Source organism: Scomber scombrus, chromosome 4 (assembly GCF_963691925.1).
Source record: "Scomber scombrus chromosome 4, fScoSco1.1, whole genome shotgun sequence".
In the NCBI taxonomy this organism is placed as follows: domain Eukaryota; kingdom Metazoa; phylum Chordata; class Actinopteri; order Scombriformes; family Scombridae; genus Scomber; species Scomber scombrus.
In genome coordinates this window covers 21,550,823-21,569,557 of record NC_084973.1, presented here as the reverse complement: position 1 = coordinate 21,569,557, position 18,735 = coordinate 21,550,823, and the positions used below count along the sequence as shown (strand labels likewise).

Sequence of the window (18,735 nt, the reverse complement as noted above, 5' to 3'; positions counted from 1 at the left end):
AAGCTATAAGCGCGCAGTCACCATTGTTTTTAGACAATTTGTTCGCAGTTGCAGGATGAGGACCAGTAAAATCGTAAGTGTACAGTGTAATTCACCTGAGCTCTGCAGGCAAACAGTCGATGGAGCTGTTGACACTAAGAGGATCGATGATTTAAGACACACTAACAAAAAGCTTCCCCGAGGGCTTCACTGTAAATTTACACACTCATTACGCTCCCTCTCTGCCCGGATCTGTCCGATACATCCATTCGTCTTCCTCTCCCGTAGCGCACGTGTGTGTTTGTGTTTAGAGGTATCTGGCCCCCGGTGATATTTGGTGATGACATGTTGCATTAGCTTTTGTGTTTTTGTGCAGTCTCTATAGTAAACGATTAGGTCTCCAGTCAAGTTTCTCTTCCAAAAACCTGTCAATAACACACCTGCACACATTGTGGAGACGCTACAAAACATGAAAACACATTTTGTGCCCACACCGCTTTGTTTTATTGTTTGAGGAAAGTCTGAAAGGAGTTTTATGCGGATTGGGAAATAAAGGAAGAAAAGGCCAAAGGCCTGGTCAGTGGGTGAGCGTTTTTTTTTTTTGTGTGTGTGTGTGTCGGTGTGTGTGTGTGTTCTCTCCAGAGAGCATTACAGATTAGAGTTTGCAGAAATAGGAAATGTGAAATGTGAGCTTGAACTTGCTCCCCTGATGAAGTTGATTCACATAAATCTGGCATGTTATGCTGTTGCTCAACCAGTCAGACATCTGCTGCCTGTTTTTTTTTCTTCTTCTTTTTTTTCCCTCCGCAGAGACATATGGTTCCTCAAAGATGCTCTTAGTCAGAAACTCATTCACATTCTCACAATAAATTCCTCTCAATGAGTCACACTCGGCTCGTATGCTCAGTGACACACACACACACACACACACACACACACACACACACACACACACAAACACACACACACACACAGTAACAGATCTCATTAGCTGTTGCACCTGTGTGAGTTACCGTATGATGTTGATGCCGAACAATGGCTCCTCTGTTTTGGTGTGTTGGCATGAAGTAGATGCATAAATGAATATTCATTAACTTTAACAATGCAAACAAAAGCTGCTCACCCTAAAGTCAAGGGTTGTTTTTTCTGATTTTTCTGTACAAACGGTTTGAATAATGCTCTCTTCAACGTGCATTAAAAGTAGAGTCCAGTGCAAACACAGTACACAGATGGACAAATAAATATTTTTTATTTAATTTAAATCATTAATGTTATGAACCATAATACCAAAGCTTGCTTGTATGTTCAAACCTGCCTGACAGAAACTGTTTCTGATTCTGACTGAAAATCAGCATCACATGTCCAAAGAAAAACAGTTACTGTATACTAGTAATAATACATCCAAAATTAAAAACATTTCTTTTTAAATAAACATCAGGGTCTCACCAAAAGTGTCCATTTAGCAGCTGCTCTGGAGCTTTTGATCATATCACGTGATCTTCATCAGCACATGGAGTTGTCACAGATTAGTAGATGTTCATATCAACATTTTTAGGGATTTTTTTTGTCCATTTTGTCTTAAAAAAAACAAGAGGTTCAAAGTTTATTCTTTATTATGCAACCAGACGTTGACAGAGCAGTCAAAAATATGCTATAGAAGATCATGTGATATAATCAAAATTTCTAGAACTGCTACTAAATTGACCTTGAGGTGAGGATGTTTAGTCAGCAGCTGTTTCCAGATACAAGAATGAACTCTGAAACACACTTTTTAAGATTCATCTTACTGTATGACTCCCTTACTACATTAACACAATTTTAGGATCTTATTTTTAGATACTCTGAATGTTCATCTTTCCTCCAAGTACGCACACATCTTCTTTTGCATTATCTCTCTGTCGTTCGTCACAGGACAGTTATGAGAAAAGCTGTCAGGTTTAACCTGAATCTGGAGAAGCAGAAACCAATTTCTCTGAACATCCTGGATTAAAATTCAGCTGTTGCAGCAATTTGGTGCACAAGCTACACTTTTTCTCAGTTTCTCATTCACTGACTCAGATGTCGCTAAATGAGTCATATCCCTCTCATCTCTGCGTCACTGTGCTTTTAGTTGATAATAGTAGACACTGTGGTTGAAACAGAGCCTTCACAGTGACGTTGTCCATTCACAACACTGGTGAGCTAAGGAAATTGGGCGGGGGGGGGGTTAATCTATGCTTTTGATGTGTGTGTGTTCCTGCCTGTTTTTATGTGTGTGTGTGTGTGTGTGTGTGTGTGTGTGTGTGTGTGTGTGTGTGTGTGTGTGTGTGTGTGTGTGTGTGTGTGTGTGTGTGTGTGTGTATGTGTATGTGGGTGTTTATGTGGGTGTGTATGTGGGTGTGTATGTATGTGTGTGTGTGTGTGTAGGATTAACATAGACATTCCTCAGGCTCACACACTGTCACATAGACTCAAACTCATCCGGTGCACAAAAACCCTGGAATCTGTCGTCCCTGCTCTTTCTTCTGGTCTTCATCCCTTCCTCTCTCCCACTCAACGCCATGTCTTTCACTGTCTCGTCTGTTTCCTTTCGCCACTCTTGCTGCTCTGTTGCGTTACTCACCCTTCAACTTTTTTTTCTTTTTTCTGCTCTCTTGCATATGTCTATCACATCGGAGTTTGATGTTGATCCAACTGAAGCTTGTGAGGATCCATGTTTTTGTAGGACAAAGCTTACATTAAGTGTTGCTATTTTAATTTTTTTAGTTTGGGGGCTTCCACCCAGAGCTAGTTAATAATTTGATTTTGGCATGAATCTGTGACTGCAAGTAGCCTAACGATTATTTTCATCATTGATTAATCAGTCGATTATTTCCTCAGTTAATTGATTCATTGTCAGGTCCATAAAATGTCAGGAGATGGTGAAAAATGTCAATCAGTGTTTCCCAAGGTGGATGTTTTGACATGACAAGACTAAAGAAACCAGCAAATATTCATATTTGAGAAGCTGGAATCAGACAATTTGGACTTTTTTTAATTTATTTTTTTAAATCACTTAAAACCATTAATTGATTATCAAAATAATTGGGGATTAATTTAATAGTTGGCAACTAATTATTACAGCTCTACATGTATCATCTTTTCTTGTTATAATAGTGTAACATTGTACCACATCATTTTTAATCCATTAGGAAATACTGTATCATATCTATATTAAAAATTACCACAATTAGAGCTGGAACAAATAGTCAAGTAATTAAAAAAAACAAATTTATTCAACCGAAATTTCATCAGCAGCAATTTTTTTAATCTATGTTATTATCAAAAATGTCAAACATTCTCTGGTTTTAGCTTTTCAAATTATAGGATTATTTCACTGTTTTCTAAAGTTTCATTTGGACAGTTTCATTTGATTACTGGAAAATGAAATTAATCATTAGTTGCAGCCCTAATAGCAATGTTAATGTAATTTTTTGCCCAGAGGCATTTGATACCTTCATTACACAGTGGAGCCGTGACAGGAACTTATTGGGAAGAGAGAAATGGGCACATCATGCATCAAAGGTTCCCAGTTTGATTTCACGGTCAGCGCCATTACATCTTGAGCCACCAGGGGACCTGTAACATTATTATCATGATCACTCACCCAGAACTGCTTTCAAGATACACTATCTGTAGATGAATTGCTCTGATTTCTGATAACTGTCAAGTTTCACTAGAAAACTGCTAAACATAAAAAGCCTGAAATTTCACAGAATTTCACACCAAGGGTGACAGACCGTTAGCGCTGTAGTCACTAAATGAGGTGTTTTCTTGCAACTAAATGAAAGTTATATTTATGTTCAGTGTAAAATGTATTGTGTTTAAAGACTAACAAAGAAGTTGCCTTTCCTTCCTTATAAAACATTTGCAAACCTGTTTTTTAAGTATTTTAAATCCTGCATTGATGACCTCCATGTTTACTGGCTGCTTATTCTTTGCTGCCTTTCTTGGCTTCTCACAGCCACCTGTAGATCAGTTGAATAAGTGTGAAACCAGGACTGTGAGTTGCATCACCTGCATCCTTGTGTGCCTGCATGATGCAAATAACCCACACAGTGAAACACTGTTATGTAATACTAAGTAGGTCAGAAACTCCACAAGTTACCTTTTGAGTTGTTCAGCATTTTATGTATAAAATGTCAGAATATGCTGAACAAAATTCCAACGCCTAAATAGCTCATTATGCCGATTCAACAGTCCAAATCAAAAAGAAGTTTAGTTTTTATTGTTGATTTCTGTTGATCAATATGTGAACTAATACTTAAGACCATTAAATTGTCACGCTTTGGGTTTGATGACACACCAGGACGTTTGATGCATCTGCTCCTCCCAGTTTGTCATTGTCTGTTAGTAGTTTGTACTTTTAAATCCTAAAAACTAAATCTGTCAGTGGAAATCAGTGGAAGATAGTTGATCTTCACCATTGCCTGTTAGAAGGCAGAGAAATTATCCATCCTCATATAACACCTGAGTTTTTAAGTGTAATCCACACCAACAAACGCAGCACACAGATGCAGCGCGCATACCAAACATGTGACGCACGCTAGTCTCTAATCTTTCAATCAGAACTACTGACTCTCTCGTCTCCACGTGTTTCTATCAGCTGTCAGCCAGGCTTCGGTTCACAAGTGACTTCTGACCCAACATGCCACAGGCCTGTACACATGGCTGACCGAATCATCCATCCGCGTGTGTGTGTGTGTGTTTACGCCGGTGGCTCCGTTAGCACTCATATGTATCTGGGGGCTCGGGGAGCCTCTGCATCGCGGTATTAGTGACATGTGATTAGTTTGAGTGCACACATGTGTGCCTGTCGCTGTGCATCCATGGATGTGCACACACACACGCTCCTCCTCTTTATCATTTTTATGTCCAGCTGGGTTTCAGGTTTACCTGCATGGTACAGGCCGCCTGAGGGACGGGTCAGCATGTGCATCCTGATACTCAGAGTGTTCTGTTTTATTAGTCAGGGTTGCAAAAATAATGGTTTACTCAACGTGCATAAAAAGGTCGCAAGCGTGACTCAAAGTTACAATATCAGGAGTTCATGCAGTGTGCCACAGTTCAAAGAGCCACCAGGAAGCCCCTCATATCTCATTTAACATTCTTCAAATACACAGTTTGTCCTGGTGGGGCCGACCTTGGAGCGCTGCCATGAGAACTCCCATCATGCTCCTCTTCCTGCATTTCACTGCGCTTTCTTTCACCAAGGGAGGCTTCAGTTTCAGCGGATTCTCACACACACACACACACACACACACACACACACACACACACACACACACACACACACACACACACACACACACACACACAAACACACGTACAAAGATAAAAGATAAAGAGTGTGTCCTCATTCACACACATTCACTCAGATAAACTCATAAAGTGGGCCATCTGGCTCCCATTTATTTGGTGTACGATATAGAGAGAGGCCACGTCCATGTTTATCTGTGTACAAACTGTCCTTTGGTGGATGTGTGTGATGTGTCACTCATCTGGTCAGCTTTAAAATAACATGGCGGTGGCTCCCTGCACAAGAATATTTCCGGTTTACTTTGTTGTACGTCTCAAATTGGTCTAAAATCATCTTAAATAATAAGCATAAAACATCAGAAAAATGTGTCCAAGATGATGATATCAGATGCTTATAGTCTAAAACCAAAAGGTATTCAATTAACTACAATGTGAAGTCACAGGCAGCAAATTCTCTCATTTAAGATGTTGAAACCATTAAATGTGACAGTTTTGCTTAAAAACTGACTGAAACAATGTATCAATTATTAAAATAGTTGCTGAATAATTTTCTGTCAATCAATTAATTGACTAATCATTGCAGTTTCTACTTTGTTATTAGGCCAATAAGTTAAAAAAAAAAAAAAAAAAAAAGCTACAAAGATTGAGTTTGGCTGCTGCATCACTTTGAGTTGAGCTGAGATTCGTCTGCCAGAGCTCCAGATTTTAAGCCCAAATGAGGCCTTCCACCACAAATTACAAACTGGGTCAAAAAGGTTGATTCACCCGAATCACTAAAATCATATATCCCTACAGTACTTAGCTCTAATGTTAACCAGACATGCAGATAGTTTGGGTTTTATTTGCCCACTAAGACACCTGCTGCCACTTCAAACAACAGAAACAACAGAGCTGAACAGTGTTTGGTTTGTGTTGCTCAACACATTAAAAAAAGTCACATCTGTAAAACCTAAAAGCTGCATGTGTTTCCAGAAACATGCTCTGTTTATTCTTACAGTGCACACAGACAACACTGAGCCGCCCTTCCTCATTAGACTCACGAGGAAGCAGCAGTTTAAAAAACAAAGGCTTTAAAATGACAACATGTAATCATAATCAGGATGGTAAACACCCCCGTTGGATTCATAACGGGATGGTTTTATTATCTTTCTGTGTTTCTGTTTCTTCTTTCTGTTTCTCTGCTCTTCTCTGTCACTTTTCATGAGTAATGTCTGATCTGTCTGACAGTCATCATGTCTTCAATCGTGTTTTTCAGGCCTCCAGTCCCAAGCTGACGACTCACTGCTCAGATATCCAAGAAGTCCGTCGTTGCACCCGGCTGGAGATGCCCGACAACTTAAACACATTTGTTTTAAAGGTGTGTACGGAAATAAAATTCTTTCCCCTGTTTGAACTTTGTCTGATGAAAGGATGAAAACCTTGAGTTACAGTTTACAGTTCGACCCGCTGAGATGTTTTAATCCACAGCGCTTACATCTTCAACCCTCAATTCAACATGAAGAGGAAACAAGACAATCCTCGTGTCATATTATCTCATAACAAAACTCACCAAATAGTTTTAATTTAGACTTTGCTGTTTAGACTTGAAGTGATACTCCACCCAAGGCTTTTATCACCTCCCGTAGGCTCGAATGTTTCTCGCTTCCAAACAGTGACTTGAAACATGTTGGTTTTAATGATTTCCAGTACAGCCAAAGCGACTTCAAACAATCATTGTTTCACCAAAATATGACTTAATGCACGGCCTCAGTTGCTCTGCTGTCCTCTATGAAGTTTTGTCAGAGTCTGAATTTGTGTTTTAAGAAAATTGTGTCACTGCTAATCGTAAATGGAGAAGAACAGGACTTGTTAGTGTTTTAAAAAGTGTTTCAGCTGTGAAAACTTGACACCATTGCAGTTTATTGTAAACAACATGAATGCTGAAGATGTTTACAACTTCAGTTCACAGTGAAGCTACCAACTACACACTTTTACAGCCGCAGAGGCGAGTGTTTGGTCGCAGTTTTGCTCATCAGTGGTTAAAGGTGTGCTGACTTTTTCTATCTCTACTACCTGAAGACCACTGAAACGAATGCATTAGAGAAAATATAGGCTGCATCTAAAATTGCTGGTCACTCTCTGCTATCACTTTCTTCAGTTTCTAAAGTTCTGCTTCACAAAAGTGACGCGAACTGAATACTGTTACCATCGCTCCTATTTGAGGAAATGCCCTCTGCGGTGCAGTAAAGATGACCAAAGTCGATTTCCTGAGGTTATTTGAACCTTAAATGTAAGCCGTTGACACTTTAAGTCACATGTTGTTTTTAGATTTTTGTTTCCTATGCAGTTCTATATTATGTTTTTTTATTTATTCATGCCTTTTATGTTTTTTTCAGTGTTATAATTTGTCCAGTCGGTCCTGTTGCACAATGAGCTCAGCAAAGCACATTCCTAACACCTTTCGCTGTAATGGCAATAAAGTTCATTCAGAATATACATTGGGTGGTTTGTCTCTTAAACTGCTTTCATCATTAAAATACACAAATCTTTGCTAGAAATAAAACTAAGCAACAGGTGAAATATTAATATCACACTCTACATATGTGCTGTCAGTATGTGTGATGTATATCTATGTATAGCAGCAGAAAAACTTCTTTCATTAGCAATGTTGGCTTAAATTGTGGCTCAGTGTCTACAGTAAATAATTTGGGATATATATTGTAAACATTGTGTATTTATGTTTCTTTGTGTCTGCAGGTTAATCGAGGTAGTCTGATATTTGAGACAGACAACGACCAGCAGGTCAGCTCCTGGACCACAGAGCTAAAGGAATGTATCAGCAACAGGTGAGAAGCTCTCCAATATAACACAAACACACACAAAGACTTACTAAACTCATTATTTTATTTTTCAAATGTGATCCAGCTCTAAAAATGTTTAATTTCCGTGACTACAAATTGAACTAAAGACCTAAACATTAATTTTATTCGACATCATATATTTCTATCTGAGCCTGACTCAAAATGGAGTCACGTAATCTGTAATTTATCTTAATCTTAACCACACACACACACACACACACACACACACACACACACACACACACACACACACACACACACACACACACACACACAATCGGTATATAAAGTCATCTGACTCTCTTAATGAAGCGTTTTATTGGGATTCGGAGTGGAAACATTTAGCACTTGGACTTTGGCAGTTTTTAGTGTTTGTGGGCGTGCTGGATGTTTACTTATGCTGAGTTATGTGTTTGCAAATACAAGTGAGAATACTTTCTAGAGTATGTGTATATGTGGAGGAACGTGTGTGTGTGTGTGTGTGTGTGTGTGTGTGTGTGTGTGTGTGTGTGTGTGTATACCAATTATAGTTTGCCTATTCCTGAGCTTGCATCAGTTTGCTTTAGAGCTCAACACACTTCAGATCAGATTTCAACCTGTATATAGTTTGAATATTTCTGGTAATTATGATTCATCATGGTCATGAGTGGACTTAATATTTACACTAAAGCTTTGAGAGTTAACACATCTGGTTTGGAGAGTATTCTGTCATGTCTTGAGTGTTGAATGTAGTTTTAAAAATGAGTAAATACAATAATTTGTATATAACTTTTTTTCTGATTGAAGTGAAGAGAGCTGTGAAACAGAATAAACATTTTTGGTAGATAAGAAATTAAGATTACACCTGACTGTATACTTGATACTTGGTTTGATTATAATAAATTAACATAATTAAAGGTCCACTCAGATAGCAGATTGCTGCCTAAGTTCAGTGTTTAATTCAGGAGGTATGGGGAATTAAGGGGCAAGAAATCACACAAAAAAAGGAAAACAATTAGATTAGATAGACGTCCTGAGAGAAGTTGTTATGGAAAGTTTAGCATGTCAATTAATACTCTTTGTTACTGTAATCAATACTGTAATACAAATGACAGGAATAGTAATTTTCAAACAGCCTAATCTTTATGAGCTATTAAAGCTTTTATAAGTTTGATCTTGTGTGTTAGAGCATACATACAACTGTGTGTGTGCGTGTGTGCGTGTGTGCATGTGTGTGTTTGGGGTTTTGGACTGTGAGAGGAAGTGTGGGGGAGGACTCGGAGACCATTTCTGCAGATGTCTGGAATGTGTACACACACATACGTGCACACACACAGAACACACACACACACACACACACACACACACACACACACACACACACACTCTGAGGTAAGGTCAGAGTTCACTCTTTAATTTGGTGTTTATTCAGATACTTTATCAAGCTGTATAATTTATTTCTCTACTCCTCCCTTTTATCAAAACATTTCAAACCGCGTGCAAGTTTATTTATGACAAGAAGAAATCTGTGCTCCGAAACTCTCACTTTCTTCTGGGAGAAAGTTGGGACGCCCGTTTTCTGTCTCCATATCCATATTTTGGTCTCTCCCCGCTAAATGCGCCACTTTGTTCTCCAGCTCGTCACTATCTGTGTCTGTTTGTGGTTTGTTGCTGAGCAGGTAGTGTACAGTGGCTTTTTAGAGCTTTTTCTCTGAAAGTTGCACCCAAACGGCTAAACTATTAATTGAAACTCACTCTAAAGCTCGGTAAAGTCGAGAGGAGCAGCAGAGTCCGATGATAATTGTCTGTAGGTTCATCACAATGAGCTCCTCTGACATTACACGGTCATTTGATACGTTGTTATTACAGAAAATGTAAATCATAGCCACTTTAAATATAAGGCAGCCATTAGTCTAAGTTTTCCTCATTGTCAAGACATGAAGAAAACAAAGTGTGTTAGTCTGTCTCTCATTATTATCGGTCTTCTCTACCCTGTCTGTGCAACTTCTTCCTACTAAAGACATAAATTCTCAGAAACACATTACCAATATTTAGTTTCATATGTATAAAACACTAAATAATTTTCTTAAACAGGTAGACACTGCAGGTTGTAGCAAAAATGACCTGAACAGTTTTTGAGGGACTATTTTCAGTGTTAGATTAATACACATTTGGTCCTTTAGTGAGTAGGTTTTCATGGCAGGTTTCAGCTATATAGACAACACTTGTTAGTAGAATCTTTTAAGTGTTGGTTTTGATCGTTGTATGGGATTTGTTGCTAATAATGAGAATATAGAGATATCAACAATCTAATCCTGGAAGCCAAAATGTCCGTTTGACCTCATTTATAGCAAATAAAAACCCAAAATGATTCTTACAAAGATCGAAGTGCAAGAACACACACAGCGTGAGGAGAAAGGAGACTTGTCTTCCTGTTATGCAGAGTGCTGCAAACTCAAGTCAGCATTTTAGCAGGATTTGCTCTGGCTTCCCTCTTTAACCTTTCCTGTTCTCATCTCTGTGTGTACACGCTCATACTGTGTGTGTGTGTGTGTGTGTGTGTGTGTGTGTGTGTGTGTGTGTGTGTGTGTGTGTGTGTGTGTGTGTGTGTGTGTGTGTGTGTGTGTGTGTGTGTGTGTGTGTGTGTGTGTGTGTGTGTGTGTGTGTGTGTGCATTCGTATGTGTGGTGAAACAGAAGAACAGTAAGTCTTAGTCTGAACTGGTGAACTGGACTCACTTCCTGTCTTTGCTCTGTGTCTTTGTGTTCCTTCAGCCTGCTGTTTCCTCCATTTTCACTAGACTCACCCCACCAACAGACACACAAACACACACACACACACACGCCTCTCTCTTTTTCTTTTCACCATCTCTGTTGCTCTACACTTAATAAGAGTGCTGCATGTAGCATGTTAACGCCACTAATTCATCAACACATTTATTTTGAGACACTGATGTAATTACAGCTGCTAAATGACATTTGACATTTGTAGCTTCAGCACTTAATTTTACACCAACTTAAATATCTTCTCACTTTAAAACAGAAAGAAGATGCTGATTTCCCAGCACAGGCAGAGCTGAAGCTCTCAGATAAAGAAAGATAGTGACACAAATGGGACAAATTACTTTTTATTGAATTAAATAATTATGAAATGTTCCTCTTCAGGGCTCCATGATGAGATGTGTGTGTGTGTCTGTGTGTGTAACCTGAATGTTTTCTCGTCCTTCAGGTCAGGCAGTGTGGATCTGGAGCCCCTCCCCTCTCCAGCTGACAGCTCTGTTCCAGCCAATCACAGAGGGAGTTCAGAGTCAGGAAGTCACAGTGAGTGGTGGGATGGGGGGGGGGGGGGGGGGGGGTGGTTACATCCTACAATCAGGATGTAGTTGTGTGTTTGTATATCTCAAAAATGTTACTCTTAAAACTTCAACTTAACATTTCTGTGGCAAAATGTAACACCTTGATGTCGACGTAACGTTTAACCCCTGCTGGTCTGCTGCTTTAAATAAATACACAATCCTTGTTTTTATGAAGGAGTTTAATAGCAGCCCTATTAATTAAAAGATGTTTTGAAGTTATGATTTATGACTAATTGTGTCTTTTGATTTGTAGAGAAAATAACTGGCAGATTAATCGATAATGAAACACTTTGTGTCTCTGTTCTTCCCTCCAGTTCCCCTCACCTTCGCCCCGCCAGAACAGGTTGTCCAGAAGACCGATCACTTCCTGTTCTCCTACCCCTGGTTCCATGGGCCCATCTCCCGGGTCAAGGCAGCCTACCTGGTTCAGAGCTCTGGACCAGAGGGACATGGAGTGTTTCTGGTCCGACAGAGCGAGACTCGCAGGGGAGACTACGTCCTCACGTTTAACTACCAAGGAAAAGCAAAGGTACGGACTTGCAACATATACTATCTGATTAACTTAGTCTGCATTCACACTGGCCCTTCAGTCCACATCTAGAAGTGGTTCACCTAAAAAATTGGGTAATATTGTATGAATGAACGCTTGTTCCAAACCCACATTGTTCTCCTTTTTCTCTGTGCATGTCAAAATGGGAGCCAACATCATTTCTTGGCAACTGTGGTAAACACTTAAGTAAGATAAGGTAGCATTATGCAAACGTACAGCTGATATGAACCATTTAAAACAAGCGTGAACACAGACCAGTGGTGTGAGGAGGAAGTGGCATTTTTCAGCTCCAGTTCAAAAAGTGTAAAAAATTTTTTAAACATCTTTGCTTGTTGTCTGTGTCTCTCTGCAGCACCTGCGCCTCTCTCTAACAGAATGGGGTCAGTGCAGGGTGCAGCACCTGCGCTTCCCCTCCGTCATGGACATGCTCAGTCACTTCCGCCTCTTCCCCATCCCTCTGGAGTGCGGAGCCGCGGGTGCCGTCACGCTGTCCAGCTTCGTAGTGGCGGGCTCCAGCCCTCCGTCACAGGGTAACACTCTCTTTCATATCTCTTCATCAAACTGAAAAAATATTGATGTCTGTGTTGCCAGTGATCTCGGGGTCTTGATTTATGAATCAACATTACAAGTTATGTTTTTGCAGGTGTGGCCATCATTGATGTTGGTTTTAGCAACATTATATATAACCAAAGTAATCGCATTAGCTACAACAAAGTCTGACGACGCAGGAAACACAAGCAGTCAAACGATCAATCTGAAGGGTCACAAAAGTATTTTACAAATTTTTCTCAAGAATCTCCTCCTTTTTTTGTGAAATACCGAATAGTTTTACATTTTCTGAATGTGCTCAAACTGAATCCATTATTTATAAAAGGTTATAAGGGAAAATCACTCTTTGATGGAAGTGATAACAAGCAGCCTGTGACGAGAGGCTGGAAGTAGGGAGAAAAGGTTTGGAACCGCTGATGTAAATTACTTCATGTAGAAGTAAAAAATGCATGAAATACTGGATTTAACCCTTCATTATGCAGGAAACTGTGCACAACTGTACTAATCAAAGTAGGTTAATCAAGAGGTCAGTTTGTAAACTTTGATGGATGTTACAAAGTACAGTTCATGTTATCATTTTATTGTTTTATTATCTACCATTTAACATTGATGCATCAGATATCTCAGCAATGAACTTAATGATTACAGTCATCTTATTACTCACAGACTTGACGATCAAAACTATAATTAACCAGAGTTATCCTTTAATGACATCAATCCAATGATCTTGTGTGATTGTGCATGTCTGATTTCCTCCTCTCTCTTCCTCAGGTCAGCTCTCCAACGCTCTCCTGGTCCCCTTCTCCCTGCACCGCTGGAACTCGGAGCCCAACTTGGCTCACTGCAGCCTGGCTCGCAACTCCAGCCAGCCCCACTCCTCCTCCTCCACCAGCAGCACCACCTCCAGTCCAAGCTCCGTCTCCCAGCCGGGAAACCACCCATTTCTTCGCGCCAACGCTGCCCCTCCTACATCAGCCCCTGTTCCATTGCGTCGGAGTGAGTCAGTGGGCAGGGCGCCCCTGCTTCGCCACACCAACCCCCGCACTTCCATCATCCCTCAGCGGGACTCAGACTATGAGCTGGAGCCAGAGCGCAACCGAAAGCGGGCGATAGACAACCAGTACATGTTGCTCTGACCCCACTGAGTCACCCGCCTCCATCACCTCCAACAGACGGCAGTCTCCTGTGAAGCCGACACGCTCACACACACTCACGCATACGATCATGCACACATCATCCAGGCGTATTTTGTTGCCCCACCCAGCTTCACGTGGGTGTACGAGACTCTCAGAGAGCACATGATAGTAACATGATTACAGCAGACTCATGAACTTGAGCGTGTAAGTCTTTGTCTGATGAATGCGCGGCAGTGTGTATATCACACAGAAACACACACTCACACTCACTAGGTCTGTGCTGGGTGTGTGTTTACCAGCGTCAGATCCTCACAACCTCCACCCCCTCCCCGAGTGTCCACAGTGAATGTATTTTTGGGAGTTTTATAACAGTGTTGACTATGATGATTATTCTTGTTTTTAATGATGTTGAGGTTGTGTGTGAGAGAGGGAGGGAGAGCCACGTGTGTAGCTGTCCTCAAGCCCGAGCAAAAAATATTTCTACAAAGTTTGAATCCAGGTGATTTCACAGAGCTGTGCTTGATTTAACTTCTTTGGCACTTAACCTGAAGCAGTGATGGGAAAGCAGTGCCTGTAAAATGAGTTAAATCAAGCGCTCCTTTAAAAATGTTCAAAAGACATTTACTCTTCACACAAAGTTCCCCGTGTGGAGCAAACTCACCTTTTATACAAACACACAAACAAAAAGCACTCAATTGGAGAGTGTCTACACTCTATTAGATATTCCTCCTCTTGCACATTATCTTACATTTAAGTGCACAATGCTTTCAGTGCACTTTGGAAACAATGTGTATTTTTTCTATACACAGATTCTTTTGTAGAAAAATAAAGTAAAAAATAAAGTAAAAAGAAGTAAACTTGGTTAAAGTCAGTTGGGAAGCTGACCCGCTTCCACGACTACTCCCCGAAACCATCACCGAAGCAATTCCAGAGAATGACGGAAAATTATCAACATTCATCAGTTTGTACCTGAAGCCGTGGGAACTCGTCGCTGTTTGCGTGTGTCAGATGTGTCCATACAGTACGCGAGAAGTGAAAAGTGTCGTCTGTCAGCATGATCGCGCTGACCTCAGTCTGGTACAATATTCACCTCCGAGTCAGCCTGTGAGTTTGTGTCCCAGCACTCGCAGGTTTTCCAAAATCAGAGTGTTTTTGTTCTGTTGTAAATCAGCGGAACCAAGTTTACTCTGCGCTTACGTACTCTGAAGAAACCTTTCTCCAGGTAGTGTAGTATATATGTTTATATATTTAAAGCACCAAAGGCATTATGTGCACAAAATGAACTTTTGGGCAAGCGCGAAGTGTCACTTGGCATCACAGACTGCTAAAATTCAGAGAAACGGACGTAATATGTGTAGATATTATCACCAGCCTGCAAAACTGAACAGTGGTTTAGAAATGGATGGATGAATTGATATCATCTTTCCTGATGCTTAACAGTGTTCTGAGTCGTAGATAGATAATATTTCTGCCACAAAATGCAGTCAGAAGTGTGTTTCTATCAACAGCGTCTCTGTTCAGGATGCCAGTTGATAGTACCAGAAATGCAGAAAATGTATTCTGTGGCACCGAACGCCGGCCGAGTGTAATTAAGTTAATGTCATCCCGAGCGTTACAAATGATGACATATCAATTATACTTCCTTTCTATTGAGGGCGGTGGCATATAAAGAATTTCTGTGTCACCAAAAGTGATGCTTGGCACCCCAGGGTGCACTTTGCACACATAAAGCAAAAAACTAGGCACCCAATAACATACATGAAGTTGAGAGGATTCACTTGAGAGATGGAAACACTCCACGTACAGGGCAACAAGAAGCAGGAATTCAATCTCGTGTTGTCCTTTCAGCGATGTGATTTTTAACGTTTTAGATTTAAAATGTTAAGAGTGACATTACTGAAGTCACACAAATAGAATAATTAAAAAAAACATTTTCTTACAATTGTGGGAGTGGCATCATATCTGACTCTACTTTTTACACTCATAGCATTAATTATTTTTTATTTAAGTATTTCTTTTTTCCTGCAACTTCACCACAACGACAAATAGATAAAAACAAAGAGGACACAGCAATAATACATTTTTACACTATTTTTACAAACCAATGATCACATATTTCCTCAGTGCAATTTGTCCTCTGGTTTTATGTTTACCCTTTAACTGGATTACCAATCAATAATTTGAGGTGCCTTTGAAGATTGTCTCGAACCACCAATTTAAAAGCTGCACTGACTAAAACAGATCTATATCACTTTACTCAGGTGTACATTTTGTCTTTTTATTTTTTTCATTTTTTTTCATACACCAAACAAACAAGCTTTTACCAAAGCAAGCGTGTCCTTCCACGTCTATTCTGGTGTCCAGTTTGTTTGTTGCCTCCAGGTCTGAGTTTTCCCAAAAGAGCTGACATGTGACCAAAACTGATCCAAACCTGCTGGTGTTTCTGTCTTGAGCCAGAAATGAAAAGATCAGCCTGTGGACACCACCAGATTTTTTTATTTGCCTTATCTCTCCTCTTGCCGTAGAAACCTTAAAAGCTTCTTTTTTTTTATTATTCTGGAAAACCGATGAAGATTATCACACGAACAGTGACCAGTAGTAGTAGTAATAATGTACATTTCCCCCAAAGATGAAACATCAAATTGTCTTTTTTTTTCTCCTATTTTTGGATTAACTGAAGCTTCACTCACAGTAGTGGCCAGACATATTTGGGAAATAGTGTGCTAGGACTTGTCTGTTTATCTTCTAACCTCGCTTTAACACTAACTTAGCAGTTGATTAAGATTTTACCTTGGATAAGCCTACACCTGACGTAGGTTTAGACCAGATTCTGTCTGTCTCTGTGCCCTCATTTCTCTCACTTCTGTTTAGTTTTTATAAGAGCAACGCATAAATGCAACTCAATTTCCAAACAAACATGATCAAGTCAGCCGTGATTACTCCTCTCAAGTCAGCTTTGTCTACCAAAGGAACATTTTGTTTTATTTTTATTTTTTTTTTTACAATGGTTCTCTAAGAAATGAATCGTCATTGATCAAGACTGACATCTTCAAAGTGTTTTTTAATAAGGGGAACAAAAACAAAGACGTTTTGGCAAAAGTACGGTTGGTCTTCCTGCCATTTTTTCTTTTTTTTTTTTTTTTAATGTGCCTGAGTTTAAACGAATCGCAGCCCTAATCACCCTTCTGGTTTTATTTCTGCTAAAGGAAAGCAACGGTATCAGTAACTAGTTTGACTATCAGTCCCCCTCTCTTTGCTCAATTTAAAAAAAATAAATTTGTTTTCCGTTTGAAGGGAGAATGACTGTGCCTTTGCCAGAAAGCTGCTGTTGCTTTTCCCCTTTTCAAAAGCTCAGGGTGTGATGTGGTGCAGAACTTGTCGTGCAATATCTGAGATGCCCCCATGCCTCACACCTTTTTAATATAATTATTTCTTAATGATGTTTGTAGGGAGCAATCAAAGGCTTCTTAAATGGATGAAATAAGCATGCAAATGTAATGTTTGCACCTGCTTGTAGACAGAAGAGAAAGTATTTGATGAATGCCAAATTTACCTTGACAAAAAAAAATGTAAAATGCAAGTTTTAAAACCAGGGCTACCACATTGTTGTAATGCTTCATGGCTTTTTATTTCTGTCTGTGCAGGAGTCGAGTTAATGCTAGAAAAGATCCCCCCTGCCCGCCTCCCCCCCATGTACCTCAGGTGTCTTTTTATTCAACATCTGTTCCAGCCACACCTTTAGTCTCCCTGTTTTTGTTTTTTCTAAATGTCCAGTTGATGAATGTAATGTGTTCTCAATACTGTTCATTCTGTTTAACTTAGCACTGTAAACATTCCAGTTCAATCCAACATCCCCTCAACAGCCGACGGAAAAAAAAACCCAACAGAGCTTTTAAATCTGTCATCGTGTTTGCATCCCTTTCAGTTGTAAGCATTCTAAATTATATTATATATATATATCAACTGTATATTTGACTTTTTGTAAAATAAACCTAACCAAAAAAAAAAAAATCACATCATCAGTTTGATTTGTCTGGAGTCTGTGTTGTCTTGTTCCTTTTTAGTACAGGCTGTACAAGATACGGAGCGTGAAATGAACCAGTGTAAGATAATCACTGTTCAGGTGGTGGGATGAAGCTGAGAAACGTGATAAACTGTTCTTACAGTGTGTAATGTCAACAGAAGACAGTAAACCCACCTCACCAAAAGAAGATTAGAACCTTTAGCTACCAAATAGTTTTATATAAATGAAGATATTCAAGGATAGGGTAACAATTTTTCCAAGTCTATCTTAAAACAACAGTCAGGTTTCCAACACTGAAAGGTTATCTTCACTGTCATCATTCCTCCTGTTCATACTGGCTACTAAAAGATCCTTCAAATGTGCTTTTAATGTAAGAGACAGGGCCAAAATCCACAGTGTCCACACAGTCATTTTGTGCAAAAACACAATTAAAAATGTATCTGAAGGTTATATGAGGCTTTAGCAGTCTGAATTAAGTCATATCAAGTGGATATCTGTCACATTTACAGTCTTTTTAGCATCGAATTCCCTCTTTTCTGTTATTCACTGTTGAGCTGCAGTGGAAGTATAGAAACAAAAAGAGGAACTTTGGCAATAAAAAGACAAAAATTGAAAGATAAACTTGATTTGACCCATTTTGGACGGCTTAAGCTTCATATTAGCTTCAGATAAAACTTTTAAATACATTTTAAACAGGAGGAGGACTGAACTTTGGCCGCCATCACTTACATTGTAACGGCATTACGATGGGATCTTCAAAGAAAAACCAGGTTTGGAGTCATTTTATTAGCTTCATGAGGCTGTAAATAAACACAGATAACAGCTTGTATCAGTAGTTTTTTTAACCACACTGCAGTTATACCAGGATAGTGTTGATTTTGGTCTTTTCATTGACATTAAAATACATATCAGCAAATTGTAGTAAAAAGTATTCTAATTTCTACCTGTATATTACTGACGTATTAACATGTATGCAGTGTTATAGCTTGTTGGTGAGTTTGTTTCAAATTTTTCTGCCAGACAAGGGGAAAAAAAAAAGCAACACAA

The 18,735-nt window shown here is 39.5% G+C and overlaps 1 protein-coding gene across 2 annotated transcripts in view; it reads left to right on the top strand.

The window, feature by feature from the left end:
• sh2b3 (SH2B adaptor protein 3) overlaps positions 1 to 17,650 on the top strand; it is a 57,131-nt gene extending 39,481 nt beyond the window's left edge. For both annotated transcript variants that reach the window (XM_062417566.1, XM_062417567.1), the window contains exons 3-8: positions 6,512 to 6,613; positions 7,993 to 8,081; positions 11,303 to 11,394; positions 11,744 to 11,958; positions 12,332 to 12,509; positions 13,300 to 17,650. In XM_062417566.1, coding sequence (XP_062273550.1) covers positions 6,512 to 6,613; positions 7,993 to 8,081; positions 11,303 to 11,394; positions 11,744 to 11,958; positions 12,332 to 12,509; positions 13,300 to 13,664 — 1,041 coding nt within the window. In that variant the 3' untranslated portion in view covers positions 13,665 to 17,650. The remainder of the gene's footprint in view (positions 1 to 6,511; positions 6,614 to 7,992; positions 8,082 to 11,302; positions 11,395 to 11,743; positions 11,959 to 12,331; positions 12,510 to 13,299) is intronic.
• The last annotated feature ends 1,085 nt before the right edge of the window (positions 17,651 to 18,735 follow it).